Below are 20,334 nucleotides of genomic sequence, written 5' to 3'. Positions count from 1 at the left end.
TAATGATTTTTAGTTCCCCAAACGTTGATTGTGAACCTTCCAATGAATAGATTGAACCAGAAGGAATAGGTATCCAGAAAAGCTTCAGTTTGGTTACTTGGGCCTGGGTCCGGTAAGCAAAGGGCTGGAAACAGCTGAATATTCTCATAAAGGCACTAATCAGTTCACAAGGAGAGCAAAAATCGTGAGTCTGAGCTTATATGGCCATTACCAGGCAGCTCTAGGAACTCTGACCTTTGAATTAGTATGCATATTATTCTATTTGTGATAAGGATTAAACTATGTATCAATCATACCCACTAATTATTTTTGTTTTGAATACCTTCCCTTTACTACAGGGATAGTACAGGGATTTACTACAGGAATACCTTCCCTTTACGCCTTTACTACAGGTGTAAATATTTCTACAAAGCTTTGAACAATTTAAAAGATTTTTTAAACTTTCAATATGCTGTTAATGTTTGACTGAGGATACCAAAAAAACTGAAGAAATGCTTTTATATTCCATAATTATGGTATACATTTCAAGACAATGGGGAAATTTAGGAGGCAGAATGGAATGTGAAATATAAAATATACAGACTTTGGAATCAGATAGGCTTAAACTTGATTCTTAGGTATACAATCTTTAGGAAGATTACTTAACCCTTCCGAGCCTCAATTTCTTTATCTAAAAAAGGGAGAAAACAATGAACAAGGTTTACTTCAAATAGTTGTGAAGATTATATGAGAATATGCTTTTGAGTGCCTGGCCTTAATGCCTAGTAATACAATAGGAATAATTTACATTCATCCTCCTAAAAAAATGACAAATCAAGGATTTTCTTCATTAGATTGTCCTTCAAAGGGGCCCTGAAAATCAGGTTAGTGATTGTAAAAATTTTTTTTCAAAGGCTAGTAGTGAAATCATAATTAATAATGCATTATTTTGCATTGGTTTGTATTGCTGGATGGCACTCTGAAACAGTGTCTAGCAGAAGTGCTTTGAATAAAACAAAACAACATAGAGTTATGTTATCACCTAAAAGCCTCTACTATTCACTGTATCATTTTTTGGTTTGTTATTTTTCTATTTTCCTGAACAGTTTAGAAGTGTAGATGGAATTTACTAGAAAAGGAAACATGAGAGAAATGGAGAACTCTTACAATTTTCAGTAAAAGCAAATAATTCCTTTCTTCTTTATCCTTTTAGCCAAACATACAAATAACCCATTTTTCAATAATTACTCCTGATAAAGAATTTTTTTTGCAAACAAAAAATGTAGAGACAATATAATCAACACGCACACATAGCCATCACCCAGAATCAATAATTATCAAGTCATCTCTACAGAAAATTGTAAATCCTTAGATTAACAAGGACCTTTTTTATGGGTCATCTGCTAGGGGTGGAAGTATCTTTGTTAGATAAGTCTTTAAGTATCTTCATTTAATAGATTACCTGTATTTCATTTAAACTTGGTTGTATGAATCTTTAAAAAAATTATCATAGAAAGAAACAAAAGTAAAAGAGATCCCTGAATGAGATTCTAGTAGGAAGAACCATTATAAAAATACAAAACTTTATTTTTGCTTTTATCTCTCACCAGCTCCAGGATTGAACTCCATGATAGTAATAGTGCAAAATCCACTGTATTGCCTGAACATAACATGCAGCTTGATCAGCGAGAAAGTCACTGAAAATAGAAAGGAATATTTTCATTATAACATTATTTTGAAGACAGGCAGTGTCATTAGAGCACATCTACTGATACAACATTTTACCTCACATGGTTTATTTAATCAATGAATTAGCTAAAACTTATAGCTAAAAATTATAATTAGAAAAATTCCAGGCCAGGTGTGGTGGCTCACACTTATAATAAAGTAACTATCAAAATAGTTAAACCTGACATGCATATTTACTCAGTTAATGTACTACACCTTTGGTTTAAAGTTTGAAGATTTAACCAATGAAGCTCCCTGTCTATATAAAGTGAGAATGCCACTCTATTAAATAGTGGAGGTGGGATTTTAGTGAGGTATCAAAATATTCTTTATCTGGGAAGATACATCAGAGAAGCAAACAAGAAAATCAGGAAGATCTTAAAATCTGGTTATAGAAGCTTAGAACACTCTTTGAAAAGTGCTATATCTTTTTTTTTTTTTTTGAGACAGAGTTTCATTTTGTTGCCCAGGCTAGAGTGAGTGCTGTGGCATCAGCCTAGCTCACAGCAACCTCAAACTCCTGGGCTCAAGCAATCCTGCTGCCTCAGCCTCCCAAGTAGCTGGGACTACAGGCATGCGCCACCATGCCCAGCTAATTTTTTTTTCTATATATATTAGTTGGCCAATTAATTTCTTTATAGTAGAGACGGGGTCTCGCTCTTGCTCAGGCTGGTTTAGAACTCCTGACCTCAAGCAATCCGCTCGCCTCGGCCTCCCAGAAAGCTAGGATTACAGGCGTGAGCCACCGCGCCCGGCCTTTTTTTTTTTTTATAGATATCCATGAACTGTTCTGAAAAGTGTTCTATCTGCTGAACAATATTCCCTCTAATCCCTTCTTTCTGAAAACCAAATGCCATCATTTACAGTTTGGGTAAAATAAATCTTCAAATCACCAAAAACAAAACAAAACAAAACAAAACAAAACAACCAACCAAACAAACAAAACAAAAACCCAAACCAAAAAAACCCCTAGGATAAAGCCAAAATATTTCCATAATTCTGGGAGGTATGCTTTTGAACATGAAGTATATTATTGCTTTTATTATAAAAGAAATATTTCATTACCAAAGATCTGGATAATCAAGAAAATCATTTTTATTATATTATAGCAGCACTGTATGTTTCTTTTTTCTATATTCAGATTGTTTTTTTCCAACTATTAATGACAGTATACTGTATGTATGATTTTGTGGCTTGCCTTTAAAAATCTGTACTTGATAACATATGATAAGCATCTTTCCAAATTGTTAAGAACTTTCTGCAAGTATCAATTTAGCAGTTCTCCAGATTTTGGACATGGTGGAGGTCAGAAAGATCATGATAGTAATAATGAAGCTAAGGTCGATTATGAGCCTTCTTATTCAACATTTACATTAGTTTTAATTTTTTACTATTATAAATAAATTTGTCATAGACATCCTTGCATATAAGGATCATTTTATCTGTGGACATTTTTATCATAGGAATATGATATATATCAGAATTAATATCATCTTCTCCAAAAACATACTAATCGAAAGATCTATAGTAATTTATGAAACCAAAAAATCCTTTCTTTCCACTACTTTATCAAAATTATGCTGTTTTCTGAAGAACTGTACAATCTAAATTTTCACTACTTTAAAGTAAAAGCATTGCAAAAACGTACTCAGACACTACGTCAACCCCCATCTTCGTCATGTAATATGTTCTTTTATATTGCCTAAATTCAGTTTCAAATAGGTCATCATCTTCAGTCTCATCTTCTAAATTATCTGGGAAAAAAGCCAGAAAGATAGTGACTGACAATTATGAATATTCTGTTTTGCCACCTAATGCTTTGATAAGCATATCAAAGTTGATGCTCATAAGTTATCATAGAAATCTGTTTCACCCAACATTACTATATTAGTACTAATAAATAAAAAGGTATAACAACTATTCTGTCAAAATAATACTTATCAAAATACAGTTTGTACTCACCCTTAGAAGTTGCCACTTCACCTTCATTTTTGTCTAAAGCAGCCCAACATATAGAATTTTCTTGGCCCTATAAAAATTACAAATCAACGAAAAATGAATGGCAAGATACATTTCAAAGTGATATGTTTAACAGGGGGATTTAAAAAATACTAAAAATAATTGCAATGAGCCTTAAGAGATACTCTGAAAAGCTTATTTTAAAAAACATCTTTAAATAATGTATCAATGTTTTTAGTTCTCACTTGTTTCATAAAGTTACACATTTTGATTACATAGAATTTAGTATCCAGGCCCTTCAAAGATCTGTAAGCAAATCCTTACCAATAGAAATAAAAATATATGTAATTATATATGTGCTCTAAAGAAAAAATACTTCAAGAATATTTCATTTCTTTAAAGGCAAGTACACAATATCAAATCCTTTTCTCATTTATCAATGTCAAATTCTGGGCTACTGTTCACATCTATTTGTTTATGCTTGAATTCAATGGTTACAAATATTACCTATTTTCTGTACCTCTGGATAACATCATTCTTCTTTTTTTTTCCCCTGAGGCAGGGTCTTGCTCTGTTGCCCCACCTAGAGTGCAGTAGTGTCGTCATAGCTCACTGCAACCTGAAACTCCTGGGCTCAAGTGATCCTCCTGCCTCAGCCTCCCAAGTATCTGGGACTACAGGCATGTGACAGCACAAGGGTCTGGCTCTTGCTCAAGCTAGTCTCAAACTCCTGGTTTCAAGTAATCCTCTTGCCTTGGCCTCCCAAAGTGCTAGGATTACAGGCATGAGCTGCTATACCTGGCCCCACCATTCTTAAATCTCTGTTATCTACCTTCCACTTCTTCATTTCTCTTCCATGTAACCCATCTGCTTTTCTATAGTTCTTCCATCTAACAACATCCTTCATATCTTGCCCATCTGTTTTTCCTCCCTTGTGATCTCAATCCTTTACTTCTCTATGCTATGATTGTCAGTCTACAGCCAATGACTCCCTTTAGTTCTTCCTGGTCACTTACCCCTATTACCTTTTCTTCATCCAACCTACTACCCTCTATTCAACTTCCTGTGCCTGGGCTATTCCTGCATAATGTCTCTAATGTTAACCATATACAGCTAGAAGACTGGTGAAGTTCAAGGACTGAGCTGAGGTGGGAGAAGGCAGGGATTATTGACCTGTAAGTTTTCTGGAACAGGTTCCCAAAAAGTTGTAGAGCATGTTTTCTCAGGAGAGAAAAACAGAATGCAGACTGACTACTGCCAAGTTCCACTGAGCAAGAGCAAAGTAATTAGAAGGAGTACGCTGGAGAAAACCAAGATAGTTGCCTTTTGGCAAGATTTATTAGATTTGAACCTAAATAGAGCCAGCACAGCAAAGATAGTATAGAAAACTCATCAAAATCCAACAATTATGAATAGGCTGAGGAAATTTTCAGAAGAGGTTTATTTTTCAAGCCAACACAAGACATTCTTTGGAGCTTACTAAAGATGTTTTGCAGGGCACCAACATATTCTAATTGATTTCATTATTTATTAGGCACGTAACATTTACTAGATATTGTGATATTAATTACTCTTAACCTAGTCTATTATATTTTATATGACTTTATATATAAATAATTTCTAGAGAAAAATCACTGATCTAGTTAATGCTCATAACATGAAATGCTATAAATATCCACATTTAAAAACTAGTCCATTGTTTTAAAATAACATGTTTTAAATAATTGTTTTAAAAAGATAACTAATATCTGGGATCTTATATTTAGAAATGTTTTCTACTTTTATTAATAGAATGGAAGAGCAGAGGAAACACAATGTTCTTTAAGTGTAAAAATAAGAAATTGATTTTTAAAGATCAGATTTAAATGACAGAACCTAATAGAGAAAAAGAAGCCAAAACAATTTCTGCAATGCCTATAGAGAAGAAGAAACAAAAATGAAATGAAGCAACCCCAGAATCTTAAGAAGGAAAATGAGAAACAAGGAATATCAGTTTTACCTTTACAGCTAAAAAAATGAAAGGACACCTAAAAAAATGAACACCTTTGATTTTTTCTTTTCCTTGTAGTTCTTGGCTTCTTCTGCTGCGACACCTGCTGCTTCATTGAGGTACTTGTTACCAACTTTGCTTTCAAACCACTTTAGGTCCACAAAAACTTCACTGAAGTGTTCCCGATCAAACTGTACAGAAATATTTAAATTCATTTAAATATAATTTAAGTCTGTCTAGAAAAACATAAACCAAACTTTTAACAGTGACTACTTCTAGGGCTTAGGAAATTCAAGAATATTACTGTTTTATATACATGGGCACCTCATTTGTTACTCCTAAAAATTAAAATAAGCAAATAAAAATAAAATCAATTTAGGTGCAACTATTTATCCTGAATAGCATTTGCAATAGAATTATAAAACCCTTTCTTTTGGCATCGTGTAATTGGTTACTGACCATTTATTGCTACCCTGGGATGGGAAAACCAAAACTGCTAGTTACTTACATCTGATAGTTTCACAAGGTATTTCTCAAATCGAGGTAAGTTGAGATGCCCACTTTCATTAATATAACCTAAAAGAAATAAAATCTAAATTTGTAATAAAATCTGACATTATTGTTTCCAAACAATTCTACAAAATTCTTTCTATAAAACATTGAATATTAACATTCTACAGTACTTATCAAGGAAAACATTCAATGTTGGGCTAAATATAAACTAGTCCTAGTTTCTATCAGCTCTATGCTATCATAATACACAAAATATAAGTACTGAAGCAAAATATAAGAAATTCCAGGTTCACAATAAGAACCCTCCCACATTTCCACTTGAATGTCATTTAATTATTATCAATGACATTTGGTAATAATATGTTACAGAACCTATCTAGATCATTCAATTTGATACATTAACTTAATAAAAGGACTAACATCCTGCTATTCTGTTTTATTCAGTGTCAACACTACTTGCCAGTTTTCCATTTTAATTGAAAACTCTTTCCTTCATATTAAATACTCTGATGCATATCCTTTCAGAAAAACTGAATTTCTACATTTAAATATGAAAGGAATTAAGTGAAGTCAACAAGCTCTGCTGGCTTTCTTAAAGAACTAAAGGCAAAGATTAGATAGGCATCAATAAGTGAGGTTGCTTAACTCTGTTCTCTTTCTTTTCTTATGAATCACATGAAAATGACAGCCTCAGAGGTTGGCACCTTAGACCAAAAAGAAACTCTCAATGTTTTTCTACTTTAGTCATACATGCAATAATCTAATAAACTGAGTGACATTTTTAAGGTAAGTCAGTGCTAAATTATTAACAAAAAGTAGCCTCAAGTGAATATTAAATTTTTCTTACCCCCAAGTTCTGGTAGGACAGTAATATATGTTCCATAAAGAAGAGGCAGTGCATCATGATTAATATGTAAATGAGGTAGATGAGGGATGAAATCATTGCCAACAAGAAATCCCATCAAAATCCAATCATCTATTATCCTTTCAATATCATATTTAAATGTGATCTTTTCCTATAGTAAAATGCAGAACAAAGTCAAATCCAATGGAAATTTCTCCATATAAATCTTTCAACTAGGGCTATATTAATACTTACTTTCAGTACTGAAAACTCATAGTCAATATACTCTCTCATTAAAGACAAATGTAGGAGGTGAAATGTGGTTTCTTCTGGTGCACATACCCTGTAATTAGATGATCATGACAGAGTAAATAACATTTTTAAGGTCCAAGTTTAAAAATGTATCAAAACTTAAATCAAAGGCCGGGCGCTGTGGCTCACGCCTGTAATCCTAGCTCTTGGGAGGCCGAGGCGGGCGGATTGCTCAAGGTCAGGAGTTCAAAACCAGCCTGAGCAAGAGCGAGACCCCGTCTCTACTATAAAAATAGAAATAAATTAATTGGCCAACTGATATATATATAAAAAAAATTAGCCGGGCATGGTGGCGCATGCCTGTAGTCCCAGCTACTCGGGAGGCTGAGGCAGAAGGATCACTCGAGCCCAGGAGTTTGAGGTTGCTGTGAGCGAGGCTGACGCCACGGCACTCACTCTAGCCTGGGCAACAAAGCGAGACTCTGTCTCAAAAAAAAAAAAAAAAAAAAAAAAAAAAAAAACTTAAATCAAAATTAGTATTAGGAGATAATAAATCTTATAATGAAGGCATGTAATTTATATGAAAGTTATAGGATAATACAGAGATAAAAATATAATTGCAAGTATAACAGATAAAACATGATAAAGTTCAAAAGCAATTGGTTTACATTATGCTTTCTGTGGAAGGATTCTCAGAGTTAAGAAGCCCTAAATAATATATATTCTATACACACACACACACACACACACACACACACACATAAAACCAGTGAGATCTGGCCCATTCAAGGTTAGCCATGAGCAGACACACAAATGAGTGAGTATATACTTTTATATCTATTGCAGTAGAGTTTAGAGCTATGTCATAAGGTAATACAATATCCCTTCTTCCTCTTATCTTTCCATGGATTGGTATTGGGTCCTATATTCCCAGCTGTTGACCTATACTCCAAGTTTAACTACGAGTAAGAATATAAGGGGATAATAGCACATTGAAAGAATTATATACTATGTGTAAGTGAGACTTATCCCAGGATTGTAAGGGTAGTTCAATATAAGAGAATCAATGTAATATACTATATCAGTAGAATGAAGGGGGAAAAAACACCCTACATGATCATTTTGCAGAAAAAGCATTTGACAATATTGGACACTTTCATGAAAAAAATATTCATCAAATGAGGAATAGATGAATAGAAGGGAACTTCCTTAGTATGATAAAGGACATTTATGAAAATCCATAGCTAACACCATACTTAACTGTGAAAAACTAAAAAGCTTTCCTCCTAAGAGCAGAAACAAGACAAGGATGCCTACTTCACCACAGCTATTCAACACTGTTTTGGAAGTCTTACCCAGAACAATTAGGCAAGAAAAAGAATAAAAGGCATCTCAATTGGAAAGTAAGAAGTAAAACTGTCTCTATTTACAGATAACATGATTCTTACATAGAAAAGACCACAGATGCCACAAAAATACTACTAGAGTTAAAAAATGAATTTGGCATAGCTGTAGGGTACAAGATCAACACACAAAAATCAGTTGTGTTTCCATACACCATCAAAGAACAATCCAAAAAAGAAATTAAGAAAATAAAGAATAAAATACTTAGGAGTAAACCAAGGAGCCAAAAGATTTATATGCTGAAAACTACAAAATGTTGCTGAAAGAAATTAAAGAAGGCAAAAATAAATAGAAAGATATCCTGTGTTCATGGACTGTAAGACTTAACATCAAGAAATAAATACTGCCCAAAGAGATCTATAGATTCAAAGCCATGCCCATCAAAATCCCAATGTTTTTTCCCAAAAATAGAAAAACCCATCCTAAAAATTACATGGAATTTCGAGAGACACTGAATAACCAAAACAATCTTCAAGAGTAAGTTAGAGGTGTCACTCTTCCTGATTTCAAAACTTACTACAAAGCCATAGTAACGAAAACACTGCAGCGCCTGTAATCCTAGCACTCTGAGAGGCCGAGGCAGGAGGATCACTCAAGATCAGGAGTTCGAAACCAGCCTGAGCAAGAGTGAGACCCTGTCTCTATTAAAAATAGATAGAAATTAATTGGCGAACTAAAAATATATAGAAAAAATTAGCCGGGCATGGTGGCGCATGCCTATAGTTCAAGCTACCCGGAGGCTGAGGTAGCAGGATCGCTTGAGCCCAGAAGTTTGAGGTTGCTGTGAGCTAGGCTGACACCACAGCACTCTAGCCAGGTCAATAGAGTGAGACTGTCTCAAAAAACAAAAAAACAACAAAAAAAACTCACTACAGTATTCACACAAAGATGGACTAGTAAACCAATGGAATAGAAAGCTCAGAAGTAAAACCTCCTATATATTGTCAAATGATTTTCAACCATAGACCAAAAATTCAATGAGGAAAAGACAGTCTTTTCAACAATAGTGCTGAGAAGATTGGATATCCACATGCAAAACAATGAATTTGGACCTTTACCTTGTACCACCACCCTAAAATTAACTCAAAATAGATAAAAAATCTAAGGATGAAAGTTACAACTATAAAACTCTTAGAATACAACATAGGAAAAATTATTTATGACATTGGATTTGGCAAAAATTTCTTGGGTATTATACTGAAAGCACAGGCAACAAAAGAAAAAAATTGATGAATTAGATTATATCAAAATTAAAAACATTTGTGCATCAAAGGACACTATCAACAGAGTAAAAAGGCAACCCAAGAAGTATTTACAGACCATGAATTTGTTAAGGGATTAATATCTAGGCTTCATTTCTGTCCTTTTTTCCAACATATATGCCGTATGATTTACCTTTGTGCTTTTTTGCCACCAAATCGAACTTCTTCTCTTAAGAGAGAAAAATGCGCCTCGTGAGTTGTTAATCCAAGCATAATCTGTTGAAAATAGTTAAGAAATGTTTCTATTCTCTATTTTTTATACTATCAGATTCACAAAAGCAATTATAAAAAAACATTTCTATATAAAGAATAAACAATTAGCATATTAAATATATAAATATCAAAATATGATCCATTTGTAGGTTATGAATAGGATAAAGTGAAAGTACTTATCTAAGTCTTCTCTCTTTAAATTGATACCCTGAAGAAGAGGCTAGTAAATGTCCCTAATCTCCGTATTTCAGAACAGTAGCAACTCTTCCATGATAAAAAGAATGCAGAACTCTTGGAGGCCAGAATAGCTCCAGTACATAAAAACCCAGAGAAAAATGGAACAGGGTACTTTGAGTTAATTTTCTCACATGGTACTCTAAAGCCCAAAGTCAGTCAAAAGTCTATTGAGATATATAAACCAATTGCAATGCACCTGTATATTATTTTATTTTAATCTGGATTCAAACAACAAAGCAAAAGGAAACATTTGTAAGACAATCAGGGAAATGAGGATAGTAACTGCTTATTTCTTTTTTTTTTGAGACAGTCTCGCTTTGTTGCCCAGGCTAGAGTGAGTGCCATGGCATCAGCCTAGCTCACAGCAACCTCAAACTCCTGAGCTCAAGCAATCCTCCTGCCTCAGCCTCCCGAGTAGCTGGGACTACAGGCATGCGCTACCATGCCCGGCTAATTTTTTCTATATGTATTAGTTGGCCAATTAATTTCTTTCTATTTATAGTAGAGACGGGGTCTCGCTCTTGCTCAGGCTGGTCTCGAACTCCTGACCTTGAGCAATCCGCCCGCCTCGGCCTCCCAGAGAGCTAGGATTACAGGCGTGAGCCACCGCGCCCGGCCGGTTATTTCTATATTAAGCAATGATTGTTAATTTCTATTTTATGTGGGAATATAGCACTGTTACGTGTTTTTTAAAAAACCCTTCTCATTTAGAAAAACATTATGAAATATGCACAGATTAAATGATATAATCTCTGGGATTTGCTTCAATAATCTTGGGGGATGGGGATGAAAGAGATGATTAGGGATTGGTGTTAAACATTATTTAAGGTAGAATGAGGGCACAAGGAGGTTCATTATATTGTCTTGTCTAATATGCTTGAAAATTTCCATAATAAAAAATTTTAAAAAGTCTAGTAAAGGTATTTGTGGCATGGAGTTTTCAGATCAAGAGTTAATTAAAAATCATGTATAAAGCCTGAGAGTAAAAAGGGACTCCTTCCCTCACCTCAGCAGAGTATTCATAGTAGTAGGGTTCATTAGGTCTATAGACTAACTCTACAAACCTGTTGATCATAAACTATGGCAAAGAAGCTCATTTTCCAATTATTTGACAACTTTGGTACAGATAAAAGCAGTAATCATTATGTCTCCAATATTTGTTGCCACAACCAGTAAGTGTCCTATAAAAAAACGAAGTCTTGCAGATATTTACCTACAATGGCATAAGGTTATAATAAAAATAAATACTATACTTACCAAATCAGCATCTAAACCATAAAGACAGTGTCTGGTGTTTGGATCATGATCTGGCTTTGCTTTCTCAGATCTGATAAATTCCATGATTTTATGCTCTCCTTCTCCAGGAGTCTAAATACAAAGTTTTAAAAGATGTAGTAATATGCTATCCTTCAGAATATTAAATAAATTTTTTTACAATTCTTTAAATAAAAAAAGGTAATAACCTCATGGCCTGAGAAGTAGATAGTAACTCCTTGCCATGACTTGTCTGTGGAAATTTTCATATTTACAAAATACTTCAGATGTTCATGTAACCTGGCCATGAATTCGGTCCCTATAAATAAAAAGTGTTAAAAAGGTTAATCTAAGAAAGACAAAAATAGTGACTTCCCTGTGACAACATATAATTGAATCTGAGCGTCCAGGGAATGTAGCTGGGGACAGGATCTCCAAAGAAGGTCAAAAGCTCTCTTGCTTATCCTGAAAAGCAGGTAATGTTATACCTTTCGCTTTTAAATATCACAGTTGTTTTTACTGTCACTAGTGACCCTAAATGAAATCAGTGTCACACAGGGAGAGTCAAGGAGTTTTACTACTGTCTCAGGACTGTGCATCAAGTATTTTTACATAAAGGCAGAATTTGAACTCTCTAATAGAACCTTGACCTTCTATTTCTTCTGCTGAATTCCAAAGTTTTTTTTTTTTTAAAGGCATATATCTTCAGATTGTCAATAATAATTATTATTACTATTAATCTGAGAAATTATTATTAATCTGGAAATTGAGTCTTCAATAATTATATTTTAGGAAAAGCCCAGATGGTCAATAGTCAAAAACAATACACTCTAAAACCACATCACGATAAAACTGGTTATTAAATTGAGTAATGTGTGACTAATGCACTTAATGAAAGAGAAAACTACCACTGTAAGTAAAGAATTTATGAGAAAGTTAATTTAAAGATTTTTGTTCAAAGTAAAGGATTATAAATATGTTAGACAAAGCTGCTAGGAATATAGAGTATGCTGCTGCATATAAAATTAAACATGATACTGATAAATTAATTTTCCTTAAATTCACAGAAATCTTTTTTTTAAAGCAATCTCAGATGCAAAATCTGTTAAAGTCACAGAAATCTTAACTATCTTTGAGAAGTAGAGTAGTAAGTTCTCTGGACTAGGAGAACGAGTTTCTTATCCTTAATACAACAATCTAGCTATATGAACTTGGTAAACCACAACTTCACTGAGTCTGTTTTCCTATCAATAAATGGCAAAAATAGGACTGACAGATCTTATCAGTTTCTTCAAGGTTTGGAATTCTGTATACCTGGGAGATTCTTGTCCATATCTGCTCTTATAAACATTTGAAAACCCTATAGTGGGTCTTTATAGGAGCACTTGTAACCAGGGTGACCAAACCATCTCATAAGTAGACACAAGTGGGAGAATACAGTAAATACAAGAGTAAATACAGGGAGAATACAAAACTCTAAGGCCAAAATAAATAAAGCATAAAAATAAAAATAGATTTGAAAAAATATTCAAATATTTTATATTTCAATCCTCTCAGAATTTTTCTCTCAGTGAACGTACCTGGTGTAATACAGTTGGAATCAAATCTGGCCTCTGTAGGAAGAGTTTCTCCCTTCTCTACTGCCTTTTTAATTTTGTCTTCTGCCTCCTTTGCTGACCTTAAAGGTTAAGAGAAAAAAAAAAATCTTAAACTTTCTGGAAAAAAGTAAAGATCTTTACATAAACTGTTCTTTAGATGTTTTAAAATTAAAATACTAATTCATCAATTTTAAGGTTTAAAATGTATACAAGTTTTGAAATGATTATGCTTAATAAAGATGACCCTCAGAATTGTTTGTTTTTATTTAAAAAATTGAATTTTCCAGGAAGGGACTATAGAAGTAGGACAGTACTTAAGAGTAAGAGTAAAAAACTCAGGCCGGGCGCTGTGGCTCACGCCTGTAATCCTAGCTCTTGGGAGGCCGAGGCGGGCGGATTGCTCAAGGTCAGGAGTTCAAAACCAGCCGGAGCAAGAGCGAGACCCCGTCTCTACTATAAATAGAAAGAAATTAATTGGCCAACTGATATATATATAAAAAATTAGCCGGGCATGGTGGCGCATGCCTGTAGTCCCAGCTACTAGGGAGGCTGAGGCAGAAGGATCACTCAAGCCCAGGAGTTTGAGGTTGCTGTGAGCTAGGCTGACGCCATGGCACTCACTCTAGCCTGGACAACAAAGTGAGACTCTGTCGCAAAAAAAAAAAAAAAAAAAAAAAAAAAAAGAGTAAAAAACTCACACAGATCATAACAAATACTTATGAGGTAATTCTTATGACAAATATATGGCAAATTCATTCTAGAAACATAATCAAAAGTATAGCTTTAAACTTTCAATATATACTACAATATATACAATACTACATTTAATGAAAATATTTAATGGTCTTAAATAATAACATTATATCATGATACATTTAAAAGCATTATCAGAAAATGATCTCTAAGATTATATAAAAATGCAATTATAAAATTATAATGTTTATCTTTGTGTTTCCTACTAAAACCTTTTAAAATGAAAGCCTAATAACATTAATGACATCAGTTAACAAAATTATTTCATTTTTGAAGCAATGGAATTTACTAGAAAGAATATGAGTTATATACAGAATGTTTGGGAATGCCTAAAAAAAAAAAAAGAATATGAGTTATAGAGTCAGAGTAACCTGGATTTGAATACAGGTGTCCCAATTCCTATCTGGCTTCTCCTGTAATCCCTTTATAGCATACTAGTATGCCATATAGCATACAAGTTAGAAAGCTCTGCTTTGAGCACTGTGCCCTATAGAATTCTATTTCTGTGATGAAAAAGCTCTTCTTCATATTTAACCTCTCTCTCACCAACCTCTTTAATATAAAAAAAAACTCCAAAGATACTCATTTGTAATCTCTGCAACATATTCTTTCTTCTTTACTCCCTTTCCTTCTTTGACTGAACAAATGGTTATTTGATGTTCTATGTGACAAGGTCTTAGGATCTAAGAAAAGAGAAATGATTTCTGTTCTGAAAGTTTATGGTCTAGTGCTTTGAGAAATGACACTTGAATTACTAACTCATTACTTGACTGGTAAAATATGAGATATTCCCATTTCTGGGGGAACTTGAGCAAAAAATAAACATGAACAGAATATGCATCATGCTAAGTTGATTATCTTTAAAATAATATATTTTCTTAATCTAAATAATATGCTAAAATAAAACATAAATGTTTTACCTAAAACGCCTCCCACGCTGCTGGTTCATTTTTGCTCGAGGAGCCACACCATCAACAGCCATAAAGAACACTTTCCTAGGTTTAATAATGCGAAACAACACCTCCAAGTAGTGAAAAATATCAGTAAAGATTTTATCATCTGAAATTCTGAAGTGAACATCATCATCATTAGGATGGGAGCACTGATGTATAATTCCATTCATATCTAGGTACAAGTTGTCAAATTCAGGAATCTGAAAAACAAAGGAAAATGCTCACGTTCATTAATTATAATCAACCACAGATATCTTACCAGCTAAGAAAAGTGATTATTCAATAATAAAAAGCAGGATATAGGGCATTCTGATTATATAAAAACTGAATAAACCATCACAGGTGAATAAAGAAAGAAAAGAAAAAAACCAGAAGGAAATGGTAATATGGAGACATTACATGGTGATATAACGCACCAATGGCTTGATCGAATTTACTGTCAGGAAATTATCTACTTATTCAAAATAAGATACCAAATACCAAATAAAATGTTTGGTTCATTTGGCACTCAAAGTACTAGTGTCCTTCTTTTCTACTACTTGACATTAACTTCTCAAAGCCCCAATTTCCTCTATAAATGGGTAAAATAATGCCCATTTATATCAAAAGGCTGTTTGTACATGGTTATTGAAAGATTTTACATATCACTTAAGCTTTATTGTATATTTAGTTTCACTAAAACAGAATCACTGATTGGTTACATTAATTTTTAAATACTTCTGATTATACTAAGAAATTTAGGAAACGCTGAAACCTGGAAAACTGATTTGTTTGTGATATGTATATTAAATACTTTCTAAACTTTGAATAACAGACATCTACTTTTATAAAAAGACCTAATGGTTCTGGCACTCATTTATTTTTCCTTTATTTAAATGTTTGTAAGCAAGTAAGGGGAACACTACTGAAACAAATATACACTAACAAGGAACTGAAATGGGCATAACTAAATAGTTATGATATCTACTGTAAAAGAATTTTAGAATAGAGTCTGCCTTACATAATCCGAATTTTCAAACATTAAAATATGATGGGCAATCCTTGTATAAACATAATAAAAACAACTGCTGACACAGTAATTCAAGTTTTACACCATGTATAGGTAACACATTTTTCTATTACTGAGAAAATAGCATGCCTTTGAGTTTCAGGGGTGAAAAGTTTTGGTTTTGAATCGATGAACACCATAAAAACACCCATTTATATAGTACTGTACTATGCATCACATAAAAAATTTTAAATGTTCTAATTGAGTAACAGAGGCTCAACTGAAATGACAATTATTATGAGATTTCTAAAGTATATTCAAGAGTTACCATTTGTTTCAAGAAATCTGAAAACCTCAATAAAAATCTCAATGTGATTTTTGTGAAGGGGGGCACTTTATAAAATGATTCCAAAGTTTCCCTAGAATAAATATGCAATAATTGCTAGGAAGAGGATTAAAAAGAAGAGTAATAAAGGCAAATTTGCCTTAGATGAATTAAAAGTTATAACACAGACAGTATGGTTGGAACCAAAGAGTCTGGAATAGTCCAAGTGTATATGGAAATTTAGTATATAAGAAGTATTTCACATCAGTAAAAGAAACAAAATAAAACTCCATCTCACCTTCTAACAAAATAAATTCCAGAAGGATTAACATTTTTACTGTGAGAAATGTAACTAAAAAAATCATATACAAATATTTTGATACTCTTAGGGTGGGGAAAGCCAGAAATCATAAAGCAAACAAATGGTAGAGCTGGCTAGCTAAAAATATATTATTTTAAATCTAGAGTTAAAAATTATGCCATAAACAAATTCAATTGAAAATGACAAAATGCAGGGAAATATTTGTAAATCAGTACATAGTCAATATCCCTAATAACAAAAAATTCTCAAATATAAGAAAAAGCAAAATTTCAAAGTAATGATAGAAAATGCAAAGCAATTTTAAAAACAAAAAGTTTAATAAGCATATGAAAAGATGCTCATCATCTCAAAATTTCAAATTAAAATGATACATCATTTTCCCTACATTAGCAAAGATTAAAGAGACTGATGTTATACAGTATTGGTAAGGTTTAGGGGGAATGCAGAATTCACATTACTAAAAGCAATAGCTGGCCAGGGATGGTGGCTCATGCCTGTAATCCTAGCACTCTGGGAGACCGAGGTGGGCGGATTGTTTGAGCTCAGGAGTTCAAGACCAGCCTGAGCAAGAGCAAGACACCATCTCTACCAAAAAAATAGAAAGAAATTAGCTAGACAACTAAAAAATATATAGAAAATAAATTAGCTGGGCATGGTGGCACATGCCTGTAGTCCTAGCTACTCGGGAGGCTGAGGCAGAAGGATTGCTCAAGTCCAGGAGTTTGAGGTTGCTGTGAGCTAGGCTGACGCCATGGCACTCACTCTAGCCCAGGCAACAGAGTGAGACTCTGACTCAAAAAAAAAAAAACAAAAACAAAAACCAATAGCTGTCATTTATTATGCATTTACGAGGTATCAAACATTAGGTTAAATATTTATATTCGTTCTCTCAATTAATTATAACCTTTTTTAGTACATGTACTGCCAAAGCGCGCATGTAATTATAGCCTTAAAAGATAAATATTTCGCATCCCCATTTTAGAGAAGAGGAAAGTCACTCAGGTAGAAAAGAAAAAAAGGTATAACTAATCTGAAAGTATGTATCAAAATTTGAAACATGTATATCTTTGAACCAGGATTTCTACTATTGGAAATTGTTCTGGAAAATAATCAGAAATGATTAACTTATGAAGATTTAAGTACAAAAACATTCGTGGCAGTATTTTTTCAGAAAAAATAAAAATAGAAAATTGATGCTGGTACATGCATACAATAGAATATAAAGTAGGTTGACCACGGTGGCTCGTGCCTGTAATCCTAGCACTCTGGAAGGCCAAGGCAGGAGAACTGCTTGAGCTCAGGAGTTGGAGAACAGCGTGAGCAAGAGCGAGACCCCCGTCTCTACTAAAAACAACAAAAATTAGGTCTACAAAAATTAGCTGGAGCATGCCTGTAGTCCCAGCTACTTGGGAGGCTGAGGCAGAAGGATCGCTTGAGTCCAGGAGTTTGAGGTTGCTGTGAGCTAGGCTGATGCCATGGCACTCTAACCTGGGCAAGAAAGTGAGACACTGTCTCAAAAAGAAAAAAAAAAAAAAAAGAATATAATGCAGCAATTAAAATTATTATATATATTCATATTTGGCATGGAATGTGTATAATATGTACTGTTAAGTGATAAAAGTAGGATATAAGACAGAAGGTATATTATCCTGTTTATGGAAAATATTTATTTACATGCATATCTGTATAGAAAAGTTAGGAAGTATATAGAAACAAGATGTTACTAGTGGTTAACCCTGGATAGTGAAATTTCAGTTGCTTTTTATTTTCCTTTAGACTATAATAGTTTTTATCTTTCTGTATTATCTAAATGTTTTATAATGAACACATGAATATGTTTTTTATAATCTAAAAAACCCCACAATTTTCATTTTAGAAAAGGATAATTTAAAAAATTTTCTTAGGTTTCAGATTAGTTAGAAAGACACAGAATGATTAAGTAATCACTGACCAATGCAGTGAAAGAAGTGACAACACACAGAATTTTTACTACTACAGAGATAATACTGATAATACAGCTTCTCTTCCCAGAGTTATTATACATCTGCAAGTTAGTAATTTCAAGACTATTTTATACTCTCCTCCTCACCCAACCCCATATCTAATTAGTCAATGAGGTATTTTATTTTTTAACTTAACATCTAATATGTTTGTGGAATCTTACCATCTTATCCATTCTCATTGTCTTAAGCAATCTCATCTTTTTCACCATCCCTAAATCTCCTGCATTGGTTCATGCCCTCAATATTCCAACTGGACTGCTTGCTTACAGTTTTCTGTCTCCCCACAGCTGAGCCATTTTTCTAAAACATAATCTGATCATGTTGCTTCCTTACTTAAACCCTCAGGATACTACAAATCCATAACACCATAGAAGGTCCTGCATGATTTGGGTGCCATCTTTCTCACCAATCCTGTGGGTTCTTTCATGTTTCTACATATACAAGCTAACTATAGTAAGTTACTTGGAAAGCTCTGAATGTGCTGGCCTGTTTCAAACCTCTGTGACTTTACAGATGCTGCTTCTACTTCCTGAAATGCTTTCCTGTCCTTCCTGCTCCTCCCTCTACTGACCTTCTGGATTTCTGACTCACTGCTTCTTCAAGATCCACCTCAAGAATCTTTGGCTTTCCCTACTTCCTTATGCTAAATCTTGCACTTATCATTCATACTTCACTTAATAAAGTAATTAAACATCCTCTGAATGGACGCTTTTGCTATTTCTGTTTTTCAAATCTGTATTAAGAGTTAGCATCTGTATTAAGAGTTAGCATCAGGAACCATATCTTATTTTTGTGTTCTCAATGCTGGTGTGTACCTGGCATATTATTAGGTGTTCAATACATTTTTGCTGAATGCTTAAGTATATGTATCTGTCCTTCCTGCTAACCTGTGAGTCCCTCAAGCAAGGTCTCTGATTTGGTTGTCTAGAACCCTCCACACACTGCCTGACATAAAGTAGCAAATCAAAAATATTTAATGAATAAATTAATAAACAAATGAAGTGCTTCCTTCATTGAATGTGATTAACACATGTATCCTATACCAATAACTTGGAATGTTTACTTGTAGGAGGTCTGTCCAGAAAGTATCCAGCCATGTAATATGAAAAATAGAGACATTTATTGAAGACGATGTAAGATACAAGAAACATTGTTCAGAGGACAATAGCTCATTCCCCTACACCTTGGGACCTCACAGTTCTCCCAGCATCTCTTAATTTAACTAACCGTAAGTGTTCAACATTCTCAGGTGTTCTGCTTGCTGCAGGCCTTCCAGAATGTGGATCACTTTAAACAGGTTCTTGAGCATCTTTGAAGTGTCTGTACCACACTTTTAGTTGTGCTGTACTCATTGCATTGTCCCCAAATGCCTTGTGAATCATCTGAATAGTTTCCACTGAGGAATGTTCAAGCTTAATGCAAAATTTGATGCAGATTCGTTGCTCTACTCGCTCAGTTATTTTGAATGTGATCACCACACAGTACACATGCTCACTCACTGGTGTCTGGCAATCCACTGACTAGTACAGTGAAGCCGTCATTGTTTACACATGCACATTACAGTCCACTCTCCTTGGCTGTCAGGATACACTGATGTCTCCATGTCTCACAAACCCTTCTTGTTATATTAACAATGGCTGGATACTTTCTGAACAGCCCTCATAGCACTCTTACAGCTTTAAATTGTGATTAAGTATTAACATCTTAGTGTTTAGTCTCAAAATATCAGTTTCTTTTTGTTAGTCTTTTTATCCCAC

At 33.8% G+C, this 20,334-nt stretch overlaps 1 protein-coding gene across 7 annotated transcripts in view; it reads right to left on the bottom strand.

Moving 5' to 3' along the window:
* Window positions 1-20,334, bottom strand: part of XRN1 (5'-3' exoribonuclease 1) — a 122,841-nt gene that overhangs the window by 95,539 nt on the left and 6,968 nt on the right. For all 7 annotated transcript variants that reach the window (XR_012920130.1, XM_076004938.1, XM_076004939.1 and 4 more), the window contains exons 2-13: window positions 14,907-15,139; window positions 13,216-13,313; window positions 11,845-11,954; window positions 11,639-11,749; window positions 10,065-10,147; window positions 7,269-7,356; window positions 7,017-7,185; window positions 6,165-6,232; window positions 5,710-5,847; window positions 3,670-3,736; window positions 3,356-3,461; window positions 1,587-1,676 (exon numbers count right to left, since the gene is read on the bottom strand). Coding sequence is in view for 6 of the 7 variants with exons in the window: in XM_076004938.1 (XP_075861053.1) it covers window positions 1,587-1,676; window positions 3,356-3,461; window positions 3,670-3,736; window positions 5,710-5,847; window positions 6,165-6,232; window positions 7,017-7,185; window positions 7,269-7,356; window positions 10,065-10,147; window positions 11,639-11,749; window positions 11,845-11,954; window positions 13,216-13,313; window positions 14,907-15,139 (1,361 nt within the window). In the remaining variant the exon portion in view is untranslated. The remainder of the gene's footprint in view (window positions 1-1,586; window positions 1,677-3,355; window positions 3,462-3,669; window positions 3,737-5,709; window positions 5,848-6,164; window positions 6,233-7,016; window positions 7,186-7,268; window positions 7,357-10,064; window positions 10,148-11,638; window positions 11,750-11,844; window positions 11,955-13,215; window positions 13,314-14,906; window positions 15,140-20,334) is intronic.

This window comes from Microcebus murinus, chromosome 1 (genome assembly GCF_040939455.1).
Source record: "Microcebus murinus isolate Inina chromosome 1, M.murinus_Inina_mat1.0, whole genome shotgun sequence".
In the NCBI taxonomy this organism is placed as follows: domain Eukaryota; kingdom Metazoa; phylum Chordata; class Mammalia; order Primates; family Cheirogaleidae; genus Microcebus; species Microcebus murinus.
Note: the sequence above shows the minus strand (reverse complement) of the source record. Positions and strands in the feature narration are given on the sequence as shown.